Source organism: Ammospiza nelsoni, chromosome 10 (genome assembly GCF_027579445.1).
Source record: "Ammospiza nelsoni isolate bAmmNel1 chromosome 10, bAmmNel1.pri, whole genome shotgun sequence".
Lineage (NCBI taxonomy): Eukaryota > Metazoa > Chordata > Aves > Passeriformes > Passerellidae > Ammospiza > Ammospiza nelsoni.
The window spans coordinates 1161103-1183298 of record NC_080642.1 but is presented as its reverse complement, the minus strand read 5'-3'; the positions used below and the strand labels follow the sequence as shown (position 1 = coordinate 1183298).

Genomic DNA, 22196 nt, shown 5'->3' with positions numbered 1-22196 from the left:
TGGGATTTATTTCATTTCCTGAGCAAGATAATCAGACTCTAGAGTAAAACGTTGGAGTCACATAATTCGGCATGATGAAAACCCTGAGCTTATGGAAGAGGAGGTACGTGACAACCCTGGCAGAGGACAGCCACGAGCTGAGCCTGGGCTCCCTGTGACACCTCAGTGCCACCAAATCACTGTGACAACGTGCCCATGCAATTCCCCCTGAGCAAGACAGCAAGTACTCATTAAATTACTTGCTCAAAATGCTTCATCAAGCAAATGTGGTTTAACACAGCTGCCTGTGACCACCCTGTGACCCCCCAGCCCAGCCCTGGGGCCACTGCAGCCACCCCGGGGCCAAATCCAGAGCCAGCAGGGCCAGGGCAGAAGGGCAGGACAACAGGACCAGGGTAAGAGGAGCTGCCTGGGTCTCTGCACAATCCCTTCCATGGCCCCAGGGCTGTACCCTGCAGGGGCAGGGCGATACACACCCCACGGTGAGCAGGATGGAAACCCCCAGTAATGGAATAAATGCTTTGTGCAGCCACAGTGGGGTCCGTGCAGAGCTGGAAGGGGCCATGGGGCTGGGCTCAGAGCAGGGCTGAGGAAGGAGCCCTTCCCTTCCCTTCCCTTCCCTTCCCTTCCCTTCCCTTCCCTTCCCTTCCCTTCCCTTCCCTTCCCTTCCCTTCCCTTCCCTTCCCTTCCCTTCCCTTCCCTTCCCTTCCCTTCCCTTCCCTTCCCTTCCCTTCCCTTCCCTTCCCTTCCCTTCCCTTCCCTTCCCGAGCTCCAGGGGCAGTCAGCAGCTCGGCTCTGGCTGCATCCAGAGGCAGGAGGATGCTTCTGCAGCCCAAAATATGAACATGAATCAAGGTCCTGCAGTCTGGGCTGGGTGAGACCTCGTGAGCTGCTGCAGCCCCGGCCCAGCAGGGCTGGAGCTGAGCACGCTGATTGCTCCTTCCTTTTTTAAACGTTACCTTATAGCGGAGTTCCTTTGAAACAGGATGCCAAGTCTGGCTGCAGATTCTGCTTCTCCTGGCTGCAGTCACAGGCTAAATTATTTACCCTCCTGCCATGGCAGGGTGTTGGGATGGGTGGGCTGTAGGGCCCCTCCAGCCACAGCAGCCTGTGATTCCAGCAATCCAGGTCACAGTAACGATGCCAACCCAGCCTGCCTGAGCTCTTTAACTGAAATTCTTCTATATTGAGGAAGTGCAACAACTGAATTTAGCAGCAAACCTGCAGCAGTGCCCATGACAGAGGTGGTGGCTGCCCCTGGATCCCTGGAAGTGTCCAAGGCCAGGTTGGAGTAACCTGGGATAAGGGAAGGTGTCCCTGCCCATGGCAGGGGGTGGCACAAGGAGCAAAACAAGGTCTCCTCCAGCCCAGACCATTGTGGGACTCTGTGATCAGTGTTGGAGACATTCCCTGTGCTCCCAGTGCCGGAGGGTCCTGCCCTCCCCACGGCCAGAGCAGCCCCAGGGCCAGGCAGATGCAGCAGGATGGAACAGGCAGTGCTCCCGGGCTGGGGACATATCAAAATTGTGGTTTCAGCCTTCATGAGGAGAGCTTTAACCATGCTGGACACTTAGACAGCTGCTCAGTGAGGGTTTGCATGCAATGCCCTTGGATGGACCAGACCCAGGGGGATGGCATGGCAGCGCTGAAACACTGCTGGCAGTGCCGTGGGGGCAGATCCTACTCCAAAATCTGAGTCCTTGGAGCTTCTCCACCCAAAAAAAGGCCTTTCTCTTTTTTATCCAACAGCACAGAGCTGGCCAGAGCCCCACATTCTGTCCAGGGCCCCAGAGCCACATTCCCCAAAGCCAGCACAGACACTGCGGGCATCAGTCTCTCTCCAGGAGCCTGAATGATCCCAAATTCCCGATTTCCAGACACCAGGAGCAGGAGAACGATCCCACATCCCTGATTTTCAGACACCAGGAGTGGGTTCCCAATCTCAAATTCCCGATTTCCAGACACTAGAAGCAGGAGAACAATCCCAAACCCCTGTTTTTCAGACACCAGGAGTGGGGGAATGATCCCAAATGCCTGATTTCCTGACACCAGGAGCGGGAGAACAATCCCAAATGCCTGATTTCCAGACACCAGGAGCAGGAGAACAATCCCAAATGCCTGATTTCCAGACATGAGGAGCAGGGGAATGATCCCAAATCCCTGATTTACAGACACAGGAGCGGGAGAACAATCCCAAACGCCTGATTTCCAGACACCAGGAGCAGAACAATCCCAAACCCCTGATTTCCAGCCTGCCCCCATCACTGCCGCAGGACAGCTCAGGGCAGTCCCAGTCCCAGTCCCAGTCCCAGTCCCAGTCCCAGTCCCAGTCCCAGTGGAAGCTCCCTGGGGCCCCAAGGACAGCGGGGGCAGCCCCATCCCGTGCCCGCCTCCCCTCCCCGGATCCCTCGGGCTGGGTGTCCCGCAGGAGAGCTCCGGGATGCGGCAGCTCCATCCCTGATGGCACAGCACGGGCAGGCTGAGCGAGGAGCGCTGCCCCGGAGCAGGGCACGCAGCTCCAGGATTTCCCGGGATTAACCCGGTTCCGCGGCAGGCCGAGCCGCTCCAGCCCCGGGCGGTTCGGAGCCCTCGGGTGCAGCCGAAGCCGCTGGGAACGCTCTTGTGGCCGTGCTTGATAACGCTGCTGGAAGCCGCGCGGGGAAACGAGCTGCACAACAAAGGCCCGGCGCTTATCGAGCCCGCAGCCATCACATTTCCGCTGCTTTCACATCAAAAACCCCATTTGCATTCGTAATTGCACTTGAGGAAAACTGATCCAAATTCCCATTAAACGGTTTTTAGTTAAAAGGCGTCGCTCTGGCAGGGTTTGAGCTGGGCTGGGGACGCTGCCCCAGCGGGTTCCTCCGGTGGCACAGGAGATTGTCACCCGGGGGACAGCGGCAGCTCCCAGGGCTCCCGGGATGGACCGAACCGGGGAGTGACAGCTCCGAGGACTGGGATCAACCCAGCAGCAGAGCAGCTGTGGCTGCCCCTGCATCCCTGGCAGTGCCCAGGCCAGGCCGGATGGGATTTGGAGCGCCTGGGACAGTGGGAAGTGTCTCTGCCATGGCAGGGCTGGCACTGGGTGGGTCCCTCCCGGGTGGGTCCCTCCCAACCCAAACCATTCCCATCCCATCCATCCCATCCCATCCCATCCCATCCCATCCCATCCCATCCCATCCCATCCCACCCATCCCATCCCATCCCATCCCATCCCACCCATCCCATCCCATCCCATCCCATCCCATCCCATCCCATCCCATCCCATCCCATCCCATCCCATCCCATCCCATCCCATCCCATCCCATCCCGTCCCACCCATCCCATCCCATCCCATCCCATCCCATCCCATCCCATCCCATCCCACCCCATCCCATCCCACCCCAAGGCCCCCAGGGCCCAAGGCCAGCCCCACCCTGGGTGTGGGGGCACCCCCAGCCCCAAGGGAGCCCCGAGGAGCTCTGACAACACGAAATAAAGAATCTCTTGACGCACAGGGAGGAATCAGCGCTGGGAGGGAGCCTGGAGCTCTCGGTGTCTGACACGGAGGGTGGAACTCATCAGAGCCCAATCCAATTAATCAGCTGCTCGTCCCCGTGGAGACAACGCTCCCCCCGGTGCCTGCTGCCCATTAGCTGCTGGGTCCCTGCACCTAAGCAGGTAATTTAATTTTTCCATGCTATCTATTCCATTTCTCAGCTGACTGCAAGGCAGTGCCTCACATGAAGGGCTCCAGAAGTCACCATTATATTAATGTACCGTGCTACACTGAGCACTTAATGGTCTTTAGGGTCCCTTCCAGCTCAAGCCACTCTGTGATTCTGCGGTATCAGAACACACAGAGCTGCACAAAGCTCCAGGGCACAGCACAAGAGGGTTTTGTGTTTTGTTCCCCCTGGGAGCCCTGGCATGGCATCCAGGCTCTGAGCATCCATGCCAGGCCTGGAGCAGAGCAGCAGAGCAGCAGCAGCACCCTGGGGCACTCCAGGCTGCTGTGCCAGCTCGAGGCCAAGAAATGCTTTTCCCTTCTGCCATCCTCGTGTTCCACCCTGGGCAGACACAAAATGCACAATTTCCCCGCGTGCTCCGCTTCACCTGATGGGTAAATGTATTCCAAATAAAGCTCAGCCCAAGCTGTGTTCCTCCAGCTTGGCTGTGCCCGTTGAATAGCAGATTTCAGGCAATTATGAGCATTGCTGTGTTATCCACACACGTCAAATCTCACCCGAGCGTTGCTTGTAACAGCTTAGAGCTTCAAATTGACTTGTTTGGAGAGAGGCTGCTGAGGAGGGGGGTTTGGATGTGGGAAACAAACACACACACAGCTCCAGCTGCACGCTCTGGGACGCGCTGGAGCACACAGAGAGCAATTATGGAGCAGGAATTCCTGATTCTGTCATGTTAACTGGCAGAGGGGCAGCACAAAGATCAGCTACAGCACGCTGTGCTCCTTGGGAAACTCCTTTCCAATGAAAACCCCATCAAAAAACTTCCCCCTCTTCTGGAATCCCTCAGTTTTCACCTCCTCCTACAGCCCAAGGAGGGACTTGGCCCCTGTGAGCAGCTCAGAGAAAGCCAAGTGCCTCCATCAGTCATTATCTTATATAAGTCACCCCTGCATAATAAGCACTATTAAAAACACCACCTTCCCAAATTGCGTTTTTCAAAGAAGAATTTTAAGTCTCCTCCTGAGAGCCTCCCTTTCAGCTGCAGCAGCATTTCTAATTACCAACGTGAGTGACACAGGGTGTGCATCCCCTCAGCTGCACCAAGCCCTTGCTCCTGTTCTTCTCCCCACCCGCATCCCCCAGAACCAGGCTCTGCTGGAATTAACCACGGAGGAGAATCAGCAGCCACCCAGGACAATGGTGTGTGCTGCTGGAGCCAGCAGATTACCAGGGAGCCGTCCTCAGCCCCATTTATTTTAATGGATCCTTTTCCAGGCTCCTCTTCGGGGGAGGGATTGGCAAACCTGCTGTGTCAGCACTTCCCTGCCTCCCAGCCACCAGCCCACGCCGCTGGTTGAAAATCAGCATTTCAGGGGCTCTGGACCTGCTTTTCACCTGGGCAGGTGCAGGCACAGCACTGCTGCCAGCCCGGAGCCTGGGCCGACTCTTCAGCTCCCGAATTCTCCTTTGCTCTTTCACTTCCACAATTCTCTGCAAAGAGAAATTTCTTTTCATTTTTTTTAAGCTGTTTTTGGCCCACCAGGCAGGAGCACGATGTACCTCAGAGCAGCACAATGTCATGGGATGGTTTGGGCTGGAAGGGACCTCAAATCCCCTGCAGTGCCACCCTGCCATGGCAGGGACACCTTTCCCTGTCCCAGATGCTCCAAACACCAGTGTCCATCCCTGGGCACTGCCAGGGATGCAGGGGCAATGCCACTTTAGCAAATCAAGTGCATCACTTCAGGTGACCTCCAGCCACTGTCCAAGCCAAGGATTTCTGCATTTCCCAGGCCAGCGCTGGCCGGGCAAGCAGCCCCCGATCTCTGGGCACATCCCAAACATCGAACAGCCACTTTTGCACTGGAAAGGCGCCCATTTAATTAACAAAAAGATTTGCAAGAGGATCATTACTTACTGCCAAATGCATAACCGCTCATTAGGCCCTCGGGGGAAATGAATAATTGCTCCTGCAATCTACAGATTGTGTCTTTTTCTGCAGTGGAAATCGGTTTCTCTCCCCAGCTGGGGTGGGACACCGAGGCCTGGGGAGGACCCCCAGACCAGCAGCAGCCTCAGCCCCCCTGGACCCTCCAAAAATCCCCTTGTTCTCCGCAAACACCTCTGGAGAAAGCAGCAGCCGTGCCCTTGGAATGATGGAAACACCGTGCTGGCTTCTGGAGCCTTTCTGGCACTGGGGTGAAGCCAGCAACTGTGAAAAGACGCTGAAAACAAGGGGGAGAAGGCTTATCAGGCAGGGACAGCTCTGCACAGGAGGTTTGTCCATGGCAAAGCTGCTTTTCACACAGGCTCCCCATCCCCAGCTGCCCTCGGCCCTCCCCACACCAGGGAGAGGCAGAAACAGAGGTGGGGAAAACCAGGGAGCAGGGCAAACACATCTCAGCTGGGAGCTCTGACTGGCTCGGACTGCAAAAAGCCAAGTTCTGGCTGAAAGAGGGGTGCAAAGAGCAGCCCCACCCGAGCCGTGCCCACCCGAGCCGTGCCAGGCACAGCTGGCACCAAGGCTGGTGACACAGCTGCCCTCCCCTGGCACTGAGCCCTGCCAGCCCTGGATTTATCACCATTCCTAAAGGAGGCAGCCTCGAGATAAGCCTGCAAGCCACGGGAGGAGCTTTTGCTCCCAGATTTGCTCAGCGCTTTGTGCCGGCGCAGCATCCGGCAGCATCCCTTCCTCAGCACATCCCAAAGTCAGCCCAAAGACTCCAGACAGAGCCTCTCATAACCAGGGCCTCGTGGCTGGGCTCCATCCCAGAGTGCGGCCTCAAACCCGTCTATAAATACACAGGAACGTCCCAAAATCCAGAGTCAGCCCCGAGCAGCAGCAGCAGGAGGAGGCTCAGCAGGAGCTCCTGCTCAGCATCAGGGATGGAGCAGCTCCTGCCAGCCCAGCCCGGCCAGCCAGACCCCACGGGAGCAGCAGGGATGGGGAAAGCAGCAAAGGTGGGGAAAAGCAGCAGAAGTGGAGAAAAGCAGCAAAAAAAGCGCAAATTCCTGCTGGGCAGCGGCCGGAGCAGCCGAGGGTCAGCTGGGATCCACTGAGGCAGTGGGGAATGGGGAGGGCAAAATGGCAAAATCCGCTTCATTTTCCCCAAAAACAGAGCACATACAGCATGGGAACTCCCACAGGAAGGTGTGAATGGCCCTGGAAGCAGCAGCACACTGAGCCTCAGCATGGCTCTGTGAGTATTTTAGGGAATCATCATGGGATGGTTTGGGTCAAAAGGGACCTTAAAGCTCATCCCTGGGCAGGGAGAGAACCCCACAAAAATAACACAAACCCCAGGGAACTGAGATCATCAGGAAGAAGGCCAGACATGGGAAGTGCTCTGTCACCACTGCACCAGGAGGCTGCTGTGTGCTTTGAACAGGCTAAAAAAGACTAAAATACCACCTAGGATGCCTGACAGGGACTATTAACAAAGGGCACAGCTGGATGCAGCTCCATGGATCAATCTGCACAGGAAGTAGGGAAACATTAAGGCTGGGAGATATATCCCAATAAATATAATGCAGCAGCACTCAGAGCAGATGAGGGCAGGATTACAGGGCAGGATTACAGGACCCCATCAGGAGCCCTCCTATATTTTGCCATCTAAAGATTAGATATTTTAAAGCTTCAATGCACAAAATGGGCCTCGCTGGGGGAAGGCTGGGAGAGCAGCTATGGCAAAGGGATTAATCCCAAATTCCCCTTTTCTGGGGTAACTCGGCAGGGCTGTAAGCTCAGGGTTAAATCTGCCCTTGGTGCTCAGCACCTGGGATGGAGAATCAGCCTTGGCTGATCCCTGGTAACATCCTCAGCGTGCTGGGGTTCCAGCACCACAGCACATCCCATGTCAGGGAGCTCCCAGTTCCATTACAGGGGCTGGGACAGGATTTTCCTGTGCTCAAACCTGCTGTACAAATGTCCTTTGCTCCCCCTGCCCCAGTTCTGTGCTGTGGGAACGGTGAGTGACGGGCTGCAGGCTGTTCCTGATTTAAACACATCTGTAATCCCTGTCCATCATCTTTCCCTAAGCCAAAGCCTGTTTAATCTGCTGCAGGGACAATCCCATCCCTCAGACCCCTCTGTTTGCCAGAGCCCAGGTGGCTGAATCCCCCTGGCATGGCATGGCATGGCATGGCATGGCATGGCATGGCATGGGCAGCCCTGGCCAAGGGTTGGTGACAGCTCCTCACTGCTCCCACTGCAGGAAAGGGAGAAGGAAATGGAAAATGGGGAAGGAGAAAAGGAGGAAGGAAAGGGAACATGCCACAAGGGGCTGCCTGCTGGCCAGTCTGCACCAGAGTTCCACACTCCTCAATTGCCAGGTTTTAATTCACTGCCTAACCAACAAAAGCAACAGAAGGAGTGTCACAGACATCTTTCATGGAAAATCCTTTCCTTAGGATTTTCCCTCCTGAGAAGCTGAGAGGCCTCAGGAACAGAATGCAAACAATGGTTATCTGCTGCTGTGGAATGCAACAGGTGCATCTGGGATTGGGCTCATGTGGCTGTTTCTGATTAATGGCCAATCACAGTCAGCTGGCTCAGACTCTCTGAGACACAAGCTTTGTTATCATTCTTTCCTTTGCTATTCTTAGCCAGCCTTCTGATGAAATCCTTTCTTCTATTCTTTTAGTACAGTTTTAATGTAATATATATAATAAAATAATCAATCAGCCTTCTGAAACACGGAGTCAGATTTACATGTCTTCCGTCACCCTCAGACCCCTGAGAACAGTCACAAAGGAGGACAGTGCTCCCTGGGATGGGCTGCAGGAGCTCAGGATGTCCCTGCTTTCACCCAAGGAGGGTGTGGGTGTGCCAGGGGTGTCTGTGCTCTCTCCCTGCTGCAGCAGAGCCTCACCCAACCATACAGACAGAGCAGGAGTGCAGCCCCAGCCCAGCTGCAGCAGGGTTAACCAGCACTGCCTGGGGCCCCGTGGCCCCCATAGATCCCTTCCAGCCCAGCATTTGCCAGCAGCGCGCTCTGCAAGGCTGCTGGCTGCTCTCACAGACACATCCTCTGCTCTAAGGTTTCCCCCCAGGCCCTGAGCAGCTGCCCGGGCTCACAAACCCTGCTGGAATCAGGAGGGAGCAGAACCTTGGGAGGCTCCACAGCCAGCAAAGGGCACGGGGAGGAGCTGTGCAGTGAGCAAACACCTCCCTGGGTAACAAAACACCAGATTTGCTCTGTAAATGCTGCTTCATCTGAGATAAACTCTGTTGTAAATGGTGCTCCGTCTGAGAGAAATTCTGCTGTCACCATAAATGAGCCAAGCTCAGGCACTGCTGCACTTTGGGCTCCTCTGTGACAGCAGAACTGGGCTGCACTGGCTGAAGCAGTGAAAGGGAAAAGAGCTGATCAGCCTGCAAATGAACCAGCTTACAAGTGTTCAGCAAGTGTTTCTTGTTCACAATTCATTACTTCCCACGTGTAATTGAATAAATCCTAGTAAAAACGGAGCTGCTGCTGTGCTGGCTTCAGACTGGACCCATGGAGAGCTAAAGCACATCCAGGAGGCAGAAGAGGAAAACGCCCAAGCTCACAGTGAGACAGAAGAGTCCCTGTAGCTCTGTAAGAGAAATTCCCTGTGGGAGCAGCTGGTGGGAGCTGCTGGAGCACCCCTGCCCCGAGCAGAGCCCTGTGCCCAGCCCATCCCAAGGATAAATCTCCTCAGTGAGTTACAGCTGCTCCTGTCAGCCGTGAGCAATGTGCACACTTAGAGTGGAGCAGGGGCTCCAATCCATCAGCTTCAGCACAAATTAAGCACATGCTTTATTTGCCCATGACCGATGGCTCTGCTGAACGAGGGAAACTCCCCTGCCCGAGCCAAGAAACAGAGAGAGGGGCCTGAAGGAGTGTGCAGGGCTCCTGCAGCCCCAGCTACCCCACACCAGCCCCACAGCCTCCCATTAATTATGTTTTTCTGTGGCTTCAAAACCCCCTCTCCATCCAAATCCAACCCTGCAGAAATTTCCTCCCCAAGCTCTTTGCAGGTTCTCCCCCGGGCTGGGCACGTTTTGGTGCGGCAGAACGCAGAGATAGAGAACACAGAGAACACATTTCAGGCAGGGGATCGCAGCCCTGCGTGGCAGCACTCTGAGCCCACACCTCTGCTCCTCAGTGAGGGGAAAGCTTTAAATCGTGTCTGTGTGGGCTGACACGTGGGAAGTGCAGAATCAGAGAGAAACCGGGTAAATGGGGATTTTCCTGTCCTGGAAAGGACACCAGCCTGTTCAAACACAGCTGCAAGGTGGGACTAAGATCACCAGAAGGGGCAAAGGAATTTCTCATTAAAGGGGGTGGAGTTTCCAGGCCAGAAGCCCCAGTGAATGAGGGATCTCTCTGGGGACAGCAGTGAGATTTTTTGTTCTGGGGACAGACAGGAAATTTTTTGTCACCAAATTTCCCCATCCAGCAGCGAAAGCTGGGACATAATTGAGCTGGATCCACAAGAACACCAGGCACGGTGCCTTATTTCAGTTTTAAGCTCAGACTAGCCACAGGCAGAGATCAACCCCTTGGGAAAGCAAATGCTTCAAAGAAAATTTGCTTTTCTTAGAAGGAGACAGAACTTGTAGACTTTCCATGCAGGACATCATCCTTTCAAAGGGAACCTCTTTGGAAGCAAGGCACGATGACAATTGCTGCACTGAGCACACCAGTGTCTCTTCACCCACCCTCCCCAGCCAACACCCCTGTCCCCAGGCCGCTCCAGCTCCTGCAGGGATGGCACCTTTGCCTTGGACACCCTTTCTAACCCAAAAGCCACGCATTTCCATCCTGAACCAGCCAGGGGTTTGTGCTCTCAGTCCATTTGCTCCATGAGGACAAAGAGGGGCTCAGGACCTGAGCTGGAAGATTCAGAGTGATTTTCCTGATCCTGGAAGTGCTCAGGGCAGGGATGGACAGGGCTTGGAGCAGCCTGTCCTCGTGGAAGGTGTCTCTGCCATGGCAGGGGTGGGTGAGATGGACTGTCACCCTTCCACCCCAAACCATTCCAAGATGTAGCAGCACAGAACAGAAAGATCAAATTCAGCGTTTTAAGAGAACAGCTCACAGGCATTCAGCTCTGCTCAAAGCCACCCTAATTCCCACAGCACCACAGAAATCACAGAAGCCCCCGAGGCAGGCAAGGACGCTGCCAGCCCCCCGAGGCATGCCCAGCTTTCCGTGGCACAGCCCTGTCCCCATACCTGTAGCCCATGGTGCCACAGTGTCCCCATACCTGTAGCCCGTGGTGCCCCCGTTCCTGTAGCTCACGGTGCCGCGGTGGCACAGCCCCAGTGCCTGTCCCTGTGGCCCACGGTGCCATGGTGGCGGGCGCTGTGGCTCGGGGCCAGCCCCAGCCCGTGCAGCTGCAGGAACCTCTCCAGCCGTGTCCCCTTGGTGCGGGGGCTCCGTGCCCCGGCCCAGCCGGCAGCTCTCCGTGCCTGTGGGGCCTCGCCCGCCCGCCGGGCACAACCCGGGGCAGGGGCATGTCAGTGCACGCCGCCTTGTACAGGTGTATGGGGACGCGGGGACACCGGGGACACTGCCAGCCTGGCACTGGGCACCTCCTGCAGGGACAGAGCAGGGAGCCCTCCCTGTGCTGGGTCCCAGAGCTGTCCCTGTGCTGGGTCCCAGAGCCCTCCCTGTGCTGGGTCCCAATCCCAGGGCTGTCCCTGTGCTGGGTTCTGAGCCCAGAGCTGTCCCTGTGCTGGGTCCCAGAGCTGTCCCTGTGCTGGGTCCCAATCCCAAAGCTGTCCCTGTGCTGGGTTCTGAGCCCAGAGCTGTCCCTGTGCTGGGTCCCAGAGCCTTCCCTGTGCTGGGTCCCAATCCCAGGGCTGTCCCTGTGCTGGGTTCTGAGCCCAGAGCTGTCCCTGTGCTGGGTCCCAGAGCCTTCCCTGTGCTGGGTCCCAATCCCAGGGCTGTCCCTGTGCTGGGTCCCAGAGCTGTCCCTGTGCTGGGTGCCAGAGCCCTCCCTGTGCTGGGTCCCAATCCCAGGGCTGTCCCTGTGCTGGGTCCCAGAGCTGTCCCTGTGCTGGGTCCCAATCCCAGGGCTGTCCCTGTGCTGGGTCCCAGAGCTGTCCCTGTGCTGGGTCCCAATCCCAGGGCTGTCCCTGTGCTGGGTGCCAGAGCTGTCCCTGTGCTGGGTCCCAGGGCTGTCCCTGTGCTGGGTCCCAGGGCTGTCCCTGTGCTGGGTCCCAGAGCCCAATGCCATCCCTGTGCCCGGTCCCAAGCTGGGCAGAGCTGCTCTCCCAGACCTTCCTCAGCCCCCTGCACCCAGCCCCCTTGGGGAGATGCCCAGGGTGGATTTCGGCCAAGATCAGCAATCTTGCTCATCTGCTGAGACCTCTCCTGGCCCGGCTCTCCGAGGGGTGAGGGCTGCTGTGGGAATAGAGCACTGACCCCATTCCCCAGGCCTTATATTTAGATAATGAGAAATGTTTGCCTGGGATTCCACCCAAGGCCAATAAACACAGAGCAAATACTCTCCCAGGGTGCATTTCGGGCCCTGGCTGGCCAGATGAACTCTGCAGGCATCTCCTCTGAGCTCAAGGGAACATCTTGTTCTGTCTCAGGGCACTGCCAGCTCTCACAGCTGGGGTTACCTGCTCTGGGAACTCCTCCAGCAGCTGCAGCCTCCCGGGGTGAGACAGCTCACACGGACAAAATGACGATGTTAACAATGATTTCACCACTGCTGAACAGCAAACAAAATGTTCTGGTTCACAGACCCACACAATGGTTTGGGCTGGAAAAGTCCTTAAAGACTGCCCCATTCTGAACTCCCCTGCCATGGCAGGGACGCTTCCACTGCCCCAGGCTGCTCCAAGCACCAATGTCCAACCTGGCACCCCATAAAAACAATCCAGGGACGGTTTTTATGCTCTTCATCCCAGAAGGGACACGGTGACCTTTTCTGGTCACAGCAGACAGTCCTGCCAAGGTCTGGTTCATGCCACTGAGGCAGATGTTGAGACTCTTCTATTTTAAAAACTCACCCCATTTCAGCCCCAAATACATTAGAAAAATAAGTTAAATAATCAAGTGATGGATGTATCATGAACTCAACTAATCCTTAAATCTTTCAAAGCAGATAAAGAAAGACTGATCCCAGCCCCAGAATATATTTGAAAAGCTCATAATTCAATGTCACAGAGGGGAGTTTGGCAGGAGCAGTGGCATTACCCCGTTATTCTTGTGTCACTGTCACACCAGGGCGTGGGTGGCCCTGGGTGTCCCCAGGAGGGTCCTGCCCAAGGGTGGGGGTCCTGTTCTCACAGCGCTGATCCCACAGGGGTGCAGGGGGATCTCAACCCAGCTCTTTGCAGCCCAAGGACATTTAAGGGTGTCCCAGGCAGTCCCTGCCCTGCGCCCAGGCTGTCCCTGCCCTGTCCCCAGGCTGTCCCTGCCCTGTCCCTGCCCTGTCCCCAGGGCTGTCCCTGCTCTGTCCCCATGGCTGTCCCTGCCCTGTCCCTGCCTGTCCCCAAGCTGTCCCTGCCTGTCCCCAAGCTGTCCCTGCCCTGTCCCCAGGCTGTCCCTGCCCTGTCCCTGCCCTGTCCCCAAGCTGTCCCTCCTAGTGCTCCGTGTTTCCTCCCCACAGTGTAACCCCAGGGCTGTACCTGCGATCTCTGCTGCAGCTGCCTTTGGTTTTACCTCCTGCCAGCCCCAGCTCATCTATAATGCAAGGTGAACCAGGGCTGAGAAATATCCCTGCAAGCTCCTCTGAGCTCTCTGGACATGAGGATTTTGCTGTTTGGAGGATCAGGGTTTGTGTGGATCTTTAGAAACTCAGCTCTCCCTCAAGTTATTCCCCAGCCCTTTGTTTTTTGGTGCTGTTGGAGCCCCTGTGTGCCAACCACAGGCTGGAGGGGCTGGGGGGCACGGGGCCCAGAATCTGCTCCCTCCAGCCCCCAGACCCCTCGTGCTCCCCTCAGTGCCTGTGAACACTCCTGCATCAATACCCACTCGCTCCTTCTCCCAGTTTTACTTCCTTTTTCTTCCACTTATCCCATTCCTAATTGTTACTGTCCTGACATTCTAATTAATCTCTTGCCCAAGCACATCTGTGAGAGCTCGGTTTGTGCCGGGCGCTGCGGGCACCCCCATCCTGCCTGGGGCTGGGGAGGGTCTCGGCCGGTTCTCAGCCGGAGCCCGGCTGCCACCGAAGGGAGGGGAAGGAGAGCCCAGGGGAGGAAAAGGAGAGCCCAGGAGAAGCGAAGGAGAGCCCAGGGGAGCTGAAGAAGAGCCGAGGGAAGGAGAAGGAGCCCTCCCGTCCCCGCGGTCCCGGAGCTGCTCCCGGTTCTGGGGCAGCCGCGCCCGGGCCGTTCCTGCTGCGGTTCCGATTTCAGCGAGGGTCTGACCCCGCACAGGAGATTAGAGACTCGCACGTCTAATTTCCACTAATACCAAGATCCCCTTATATTTTTTTAAAGGAGCAGATCAGATTCTGGAGGCTGCGACATTTAAGACCGATGGGACGAGAGATGCAGACAGTGCAGGTTCCCCTTGCCTGGGGCTCCTTCCCAGGCAGGGAGGGGGGACAGGGACCCTCCTGCCACCCACACGGTCCCTGCTCGACAGCAGCGACTTTTCTACTCTATTCAAAGAAAACCACAGTCACTTGGGCAAGTTAGAAACAAGGCTCAACAACTACACACAGCTTGTGCTGGAGAAGTTCTGGGAACTAACAGAGAAGTTTGCAGGATATACATCTCTGTACAGAATAACCAGAAAAATCAGACTCACAAAGCCAAGGACCTTTCTATGACTATCACCATCTCTGTGATTATCATTGTTGCTGCCGTTCCTGTGATTACTGTCACGGTTACCCCGGCCAGCAGCACGCAGGACAGCGGCAGGACGTACCTGTGCGGCATGCCGGTGGTGTAGGCGATGGTGAACTCGTGGGACAGCTCGCACACCCGCAGGTACCAGTTCATCTCCAGCTCCCGCAGCAGCGCCAGGCGCCGCGCCCGCTGCTGGGGCTGCCCGGGCCGGGCCCGGGCCTGGCCCTGGCCGTCCTTGCTGCCGTCGGCCGAGCCGCGCAGGGCTCGCTCCCGGCTGCCCGCGGACAGCACCGACTGCTTGCGCAGCTTCAGCGCCTCGTCGGCGCCCTTGCCGCCCACGGTGCCGGTGCGCGCCGCCAGCATCGCGGAGGGCAGCGCTCAGCCTCGCCTCATGCCGAGTGACCGCGCCGCTCCGCTCGCTCCCAGCTGTAATTAGAGACGCGGCTGCGGGGCTCAGCCGGCGAGGAGAGCGGCGACCTTCTCATGGAGCCGTGTGCGGCGTGCGGGCTGCTCCGGGGCGCGGCCCCCAGAGGCATCACCCGCGCACGGCCCCGCGCCCCTGCCGGCCTCGGAGCAGCGAGGGCTTCCTCTGGAGCCTTCTGGAAAAGCCGTGCGGCTGCCGTGACCGTCGGGGGTGAAGCCACACGTGTCACCTTGAGGGCGAGCCCTGCCCCTCGTGGGCCGGCCCGGGCGAGCTGCGGCGCGGTTCGAGCCCCGCAGCATCCCCGTGCCCGGCGCTCCCCTCCTCCTCCTCCTCCTCCTCCTCCTCATGCAGCTCCTCGGGGGCCCCAGCCAGCAGGAACCTCCATTCTCCACGGGATCCGCAGGAATCTGGGGATTTGAACAGAGGATGAGAACACAGTTCCGGCCGCTCCCGAGCCAGCGGTGTTTGCTAAATGCACCGAAGGGAGGACACGGGAATCGCATTAATTCCCCTCTCCGGTCGGAAATGTAAAAGCTGGCACGGAGATTACAGCTCTAATCACAGCAGCCACTTCGGGAGCACGGGCAGAGCCGTGTGCGAGAGAGCCCGAGCAAAACCCCTCTAGGGCAGCGGGACCTGAAAGCCGCTGCCCCAAAAGCGCTGGAATCACCCCAAAAGCGCTGTGATCACCCCAAAAGCGCTGTAATCACCCCAAAGCAGGACCGTCACCCCGTGCCCCGCAGGGTGACCCCCGGGTGGGTTCCTGGGATGGGGCAAAGGGAGCTCGGGGTCCCTGGCACTATCCAACCTGTTCAGTAGACGTGGCACTAAACCATTCACTGGAAACTTTGCACAACTCTGGAAAAACGACTCAAACTTTGAGCTGTAAAACATTCTAGTTCTGTGTCTGATCCATCCTGTTTATCCTTAAAATTTAAAGTGCTTCACAGCAAGGAAAAGGAGGTTTTTTTCTGGAGTTTCCAGCAGCCTTTACACCAACCCTGAGCAGTGAAGCAACACATATTTCCATTGCACATACACGACCCTGCAGGTCCTTCCATGTGGAAGTTGGTTATCCAAAGCCAAATAAAGCTCCCAGAGAGCTGCATCAAGGCACTTTGTGCTTCCCCAGCCTCCCGTGTTTATCATTCTGCTAACCTCAGGAGCTCCCTGCCGCTCCTGAGGCTCCTCTCAGGTGGATAAAGGAGAGCAGCTCCCAGAGGCCTCAATCTCAGGTGAATAAAGAAGAGCAGCTCCCAGAGCCATCAGTCTCTCTCAGGTGAATAAAGAAGAGCAGCTCCCAGAGCCATCAGTCTCTCTCAGGTGAATAAAGAAGAGCAGCTCCCAGAGCCATCAGTCTCTCTCAGGTGAATAAAGCAGAGCGGCTGCCGGCCATTTGTCACTCTGGGGTGGCACTGTCGCGGTGTCGCGGCCATTGTGCCCCGCGTGTTCCCTGGGGCGATGCTCAGGCCATTCTATAGCCCGGCAGAAAGGAGAGCCCGGCTCGCCTTATAAAACTTGCAGCACGGTTGATTTCCTGAGAGCAAAGCTGCCGTGGAATGTTGGTACGGAGCCCTCGGTCCCAGGGCCGGGGCCTCTCCTGGGGCACAAACCGCCCCAGAGCCCTCCTGCTGCCCCAGGACCGGGCTCCAGGGATGCTCCAGGGATGCTCCAGGGATGCTCCAGGGAGCAGCGCTGCAAACGGGTCCCTGCTCGGGGCTGGGGCTCCTCCTGCCTGCTCCATTCCTTCTACATTCCTTCTGAATTCCTTTCATATTCCTTCTCTATTCCTTCTTCTAGGCAATCATCTGTTAAATTATTATATATTAAACCCATGCATTTCTAACTTGCCTGCATGTTGTATAAATGTACAGAATCGTGTTTAGGAGCTCTCTACCTGTAGTTCATTATGAATTATAAGTGATTATTATATTACTTATATTACAGAACTTCTATTTATTAATAAATTATGCCAGGGTTTGAAAATTTCTCTGTCTCTTCCTAAAACGCTTTCTAAACCTGATTTTCATTCCAGCTGCAGTCCCCAGAGCTGGACAGAGGAAAGGTGAACCATCTCCTGCCCAGGGCTCTCCCCTCCCTGTGCCCTGCATTTTCAGGGAATCAAACACAATCCCCAGCTCCTGGAGCCGAGGGAGGCCCCGGAGCACTGAGCGGTGCAGAGGGACAGAGCAGCCCTAAAAGAGCTTTGAACCCCCAGGGCTGTTTGTGCCACTGGCTCTAAAGCAGAACATTTCAGTAACTGCCAGCCTGCAGCCCCCAGGATCAGAGCTCAGCTTTAATCCATTTTCCTCTGGCTCAGGAGCCCTTTTAGCCAAACCTCCTGTTTCCAGATGTAAATAAGAGCAGCTTCTGAACGCCCTGCAGCAGCTGTTTTCCGCTCGGGGGAGCAGGAGGGATGAGTGAATGCACCGCACACGGGGCCCCTTAAACCTGGTTTGGAAATCTCCTGAGCAGTTTTCAGCTGGATGTGCCATTCCAGTGACACCTCTGTGCTGGCCAGTTGTGACCCCCAATGTCACACACAGGACGCCCATCTTGAATTTCTGCACCACAAACATAACTTGATAGAATGAAGGAATGGTTTGGGTGGAAAGGGAGCTCAGAGCCCACCCAGAGCCACCCCTGCTATGGCAGGGACACCTCCCACTGCCCCAGGGTGTCCCAATGTCCAGCCTGGCCTTGGGCACTGCCAGGGATGCAGGGGCAGCCCCAGCTGCTCTGGGAATCCCATCCCAGCCAGGAATTCCCAATTCCCAATGTCCCACCCATCCCTACCCTCTGGCACTGGGAGCCATTCCCTGTGTGCTGTCCCTCCATCCCTGTCCCCAGTCCCTCTGCAGCTCTCCTGGAGCCCCTGCAGGCCCTGCCAGGGCTCTGAGCTCTCCTGGAGCTGCTCCTGTCCAGGTGAGCCCCCCCGGGTGTCCCAGCCTGGCTCCAGAGGGGCTGCAGAGTAAAGGAGTTCCAGAGTAAAGGAATGCAGGACACACAGTCTGACCCTGCAATTCTCCAGTAATCCCACTAAAACACACTCACAGTAATTCCACTAAAGCACTCCCTTAAAATGCTCTCAGAACCCCCCTTGCCCTGCAGGTCCCCCAGCAGCCCCCAGGATCTGCTGCTCACAATTCCCAGCCCAGCACAGATGGATGTGGGATGTGCCTGGCAGGGATCCCTCAGCAAACCGAGGGTCTGGTCCCACGGGAGCAGAGCCATTCCCACCTCCTGATCCAACTGGCCAAGGAGCTCCGGCTCTGCCCAGCCCTCCTCTGCTCCAGGTGAGTGAAACCCCAGCAGGAAAGGTTCATTAAGGGCTTTAATTGGGTTTGAGTGGCTCACCCTGCTCTAGTAGCACTCAGGGTATGAACCTCTGCTCAGGCAGCAGCAACAAACCTGTCCCACAGAGGGAACTGTGCAGGCAGCCAGCTCCTAAAGCACCTCTGGGATCACTGAGTGCACCTGCAGCTCTGGCCACAGAGAGCATCACAAATTGCCCAGGCCTTTCTGGGAAGGGCTGTGAGACATCAGAGAAGAGAGTGAGAAACAATTCTCGTCTTAACTTACTACGCCTGTTACTGTGAACGTGTGCAATGTGCTATGGAGATTTGTGTACCAAAGAGTAGTTTCTTAATTAGCCAAGGGCAATAATTAATGGCAATATTAATTAATAGCAATAATGGTGTTGTAATTGAAGGACCAGTTAGGTCCAGCTGTATCATAACTGTCTATAAAAGCAATGAGTTCCTTAATAATGATCTATATAATAAAGAGATTGATCAGCCTTCTGTAAATCCCAGACCAATGCTAATCATTACTCACTTAGGGATGGCCTGCTGGGACAATTGCAAAGTTGTGTATTGCTCTCTGTGCCAGAGAGCCACCAGCACACCCCTGTCCCCCCAAACCCCAGAGCAGCCCCAGAGCTCCCAGCTGCCTCCTGAAGGGCAGCAGGGCACAGCAGCCTCGTGAGCCCATCTGCTGAAATTAAATCTGCACTGGAAGTGGCTCTCTCCAGCCTTTTATCTTCTCCAGTAATTTCTGGATGTGATGGCGGGGCCAAAGGGCAGCCCCAGCACACCCAAGCGGGAGGAGAATGCCTGGCTGTGTTAATTAACTTGCTTTCCCCTCTTTGCTGAGTTCAGGGGGTCGCTCATGAGCAGCTCCTCGGGGCTGCACCCAGCAGTGACCCAGCAGCCCGTGATGAGAGAGGGGAAAGTTTCCCAAGGCCACGGAGAGCCCAGGCACCCAGAGCTGTCTGGAGGAACGTGGGCAGGGGCTGGGGGAGCTGATGGTCCCTGGCCAGCTCAGCCAACACCACAAGCTGCAGAAGCACCCGCAGGCTCTTTAATTTCTGCATGAATTTCACACCAGGGGCTGAGCTGCTGGAGCTGGGCAGGTGAGGGCTCCAGGATGGATTCAGAATGGTGGATTCAGAATGAATGATGGATTCAGGACAGCCCTGGCCATGCTCTGGGCAGTGCGTTCCCTGCTGGGCAGGTGAGGGCTCCAGGATGGATTCAGAATGGTGGATTCAGAATGAATGATGGATTCAGAGCAGGTCTGGCCATGCTCTGAGCAGTGCGTTCCCTGCTCCAGGATGGATTCAGAATGCTCACTCAGGATGGATGCTTGTCACAGACATCTTTTATGGAAAATCCTTTCCTTAGGATTTCTCCTCCTGAGAAGCTGAGAGGCCTCAGGAACAAAATGCAAACAATGGTTATCTGCTGCTGTGGAATGCAACAGGTGCATCTGGGATTGGTCTCATGTGGTTGTTTCTAATTAATGGCCAATCACAGTCAGCTGGCTCAGACTCTCTGTCCGAGCCACAAGCCTTTGTTATCATTCATTCCTATTCTATTCTAAGCCAGCCTTCTGATGAAACCTTTTCTTCTATTCTTTTAGTATAGTTTTAATATAATATATATCATAAAATAATACATCAAGCCTTCTGAACCATGGAGGCAGATCCTCATCTCTTCCCCAATCCCAAAGCCCTGTGCACACGGTCCCAGGTGCTGTCCCTGGCCCTGCTCCTGTGCTGGGGGATTGTTTGGGGCTGGCAGAGCCCCAGCTCTGTCTGGAGCTGTCCCCCCACCCCAAAGGCACAGCCCTGCAGCCCGGGGTGCCCCTGCCACGGCAATCAGCACAACTCAGACCCTCTCCAAAGCTTCATTCACCCCACAATGTTTTTTCCACCCTAACATTTAAAAAAGGGAAGAAATCCTGCAAGCAGCTTTATATTAATCTCTGTATTCCCAACCACTTAGGAAAAGAGAAATATCCTCTAAAGAGCTCTAATGGGGCTCTTGAGCACACATTTAAATCAATTACATCCATAAAACCAGCTTTCTCAACCCAAAATACACTCATAATATAGTTTTACACATCAGCCTTTAAAAAATAAAAAAAGTCACGCCAAGGTTCAAACATAATATTTTTATTTGTGGATAAAAATTAAGGCTCACAGTACTTTATCATTTCACAAGCAGAAAAATGTTAAAAATTGAGACTGATGGGGAGTGCCCCCGATACAAATTCCTCTAATTGCTGACATGTTTTACTGAGGACTCGAGGTGAACAATTGCACAGGGCAGCTACAGGTATCAGTTTGTAAACTAGGTGCTAGATAGAACTGGTTCTTGAGAAATGTGAGCAGAGTGTGATGGTTCTCTCCACTCTGGCTGTCCAGTACACAGGGCTTGCACAGAAACACCCAGCAGGGCTGGGGTGAGCACACCAACCTCCCAAACCAGCCCAGCAGAGCTGCTGGGGTGAGCACACCAACCTCCCAAAACACCCAGAGCTGCTGGGATGGATGGGCACACCAACCTCCCAAACCAGCCCAGCAGGGCTGCAAGGCATGGCACAGCTGCAGGCAGGGCTGAGGGGCACAGACTCCACTCCCATGAGACATTCTGATTCATAGTGCAATAGTTTATGCCTAGAATGTCCAATATCCGACTTCCTGAGCTGAGGAAGGGCAGGGGGGCTGCCCAGCTCCAGGAACACAGAGGGCAGCAGCCCAGGGGCTCAGGGATGGTGACAGTGCCCAGGGATGGCAGCCGGGGTGCCCAGGGTCGGGAGGCAGCTCCAGGGACTTTTCCAGGGCTGCAGCCTGCGGGGCACTAAAGGCTCCTGCCAGGAGAGCTGCAGGGCTGTCCCAGCAGCTCCTGCAGCCCCAGCCCTCACTGGGAGCACGTTTCACTCCTCACACACCAGCTGCAGCTGCAGCTGCACAGGGGCAGCCTGGCAGAATGCAGCAGGGGCTGGGCTGCAGAGCTCTCTGGATTATTTGCATTATTTTTAGCGATTCCCTCAGCCTTGCTTGTTTGCTGCTGTCAAGGCAACACAGCAGCCACGAGGGCGAGCGCGTCGCTGTGAGAACTGAGGGGGTTCTGCCTCTCACAGGGATTCAGCCGCTGGCTCTGCACCCTCTGCAGCGAGACAGCAGCCAGAGAACGGCAGCAGCTGCCCCACCCCTGCTGACCAAAGGGGCACAGAACCGCTCGGGGCAGCTCCCTGTGGGGCCAGCCTCACCTGCAGGCCAGGTGCTGCCCAGCAAACAGCCCCTTGTCAGGGCACAGAGCCACGCTAAGCACAGCAATCAACAATCCCTGCCATCCCTGCAGCTCTCGGGGCCGTGCCAGCTGTGGGTGCACAGCACCACCCCCTTGGGAAGGAGGGCACCGACTGAGCAGCTCAGGCTGCTGGAGCAGGGCTGGGGCAGGCAGAGCCCCCCACCCCAATTCCTGCCCCCGTGTCCCCAGCAGCCCTGGAGCACTGCCCGGGACGTGCCACCTCCTCCCCCTCGTGCAGAACACCCCCAGTGACAAAATAACACACTGACACCAGCTGGGCATTTCCTGGGAGCAGAAATTGCCAAAGCCCATTTCCATAACGTGTGGTCAGGGAATGTAAGAGCAGGAAAATGCGTGCCACCAAAAATATGGAACAAACACTTTCAGTATGATTCTAGTTCACAAACCCAGGCAAGGGCAGAGAGGAGGCACAGCCATGAAATTCTCCATGTTACTGAACAGCTCAAAGCAAGTATTTCACCCCATAATACTGCAGTGATGTCACAGCTGAACAGAACGCAACTGCCTGAACTGAAAACCAGGGGAAAGAGGGGTGGGTGCACATCCCAGCTGCCCCAGTGGGGCACCAGCAGGCTCCTGGAACCTGCCCAGGGCAGAATCCAGCTGGGACAGGGGGCTCAGGGGGATGGAAATGGCTTTGCCTCACAACACAGAGAGCTCCTGCCCAGCAACAGCTCCAATTACTGCTTCAGCACCAGCAG

The 22196-nt window shown here is 56.2% G+C and overlaps 1 protein-coding gene across 1 annotated transcript in view; it reads right to left on the bottom strand.

Moving 5' to 3' along the window:
- KCNAB1 (potassium voltage-gated channel subfamily A regulatory beta subunit 1) overlaps positions 1–14814 on the bottom strand; it is a 57641-nt gene extending 42827 nt beyond the window's left edge. Inside the window, exon 1 of the mRNA XM_059479554.1 lies at positions 14531–14814. Coding sequence (XP_059335537.1) covers positions 14531–14814 — 284 coding nt within the window. The remainder of the gene's footprint in view (positions 1–14530) is intronic.
- Positions 14815–22196: the final 7382 nt, after the last annotated feature.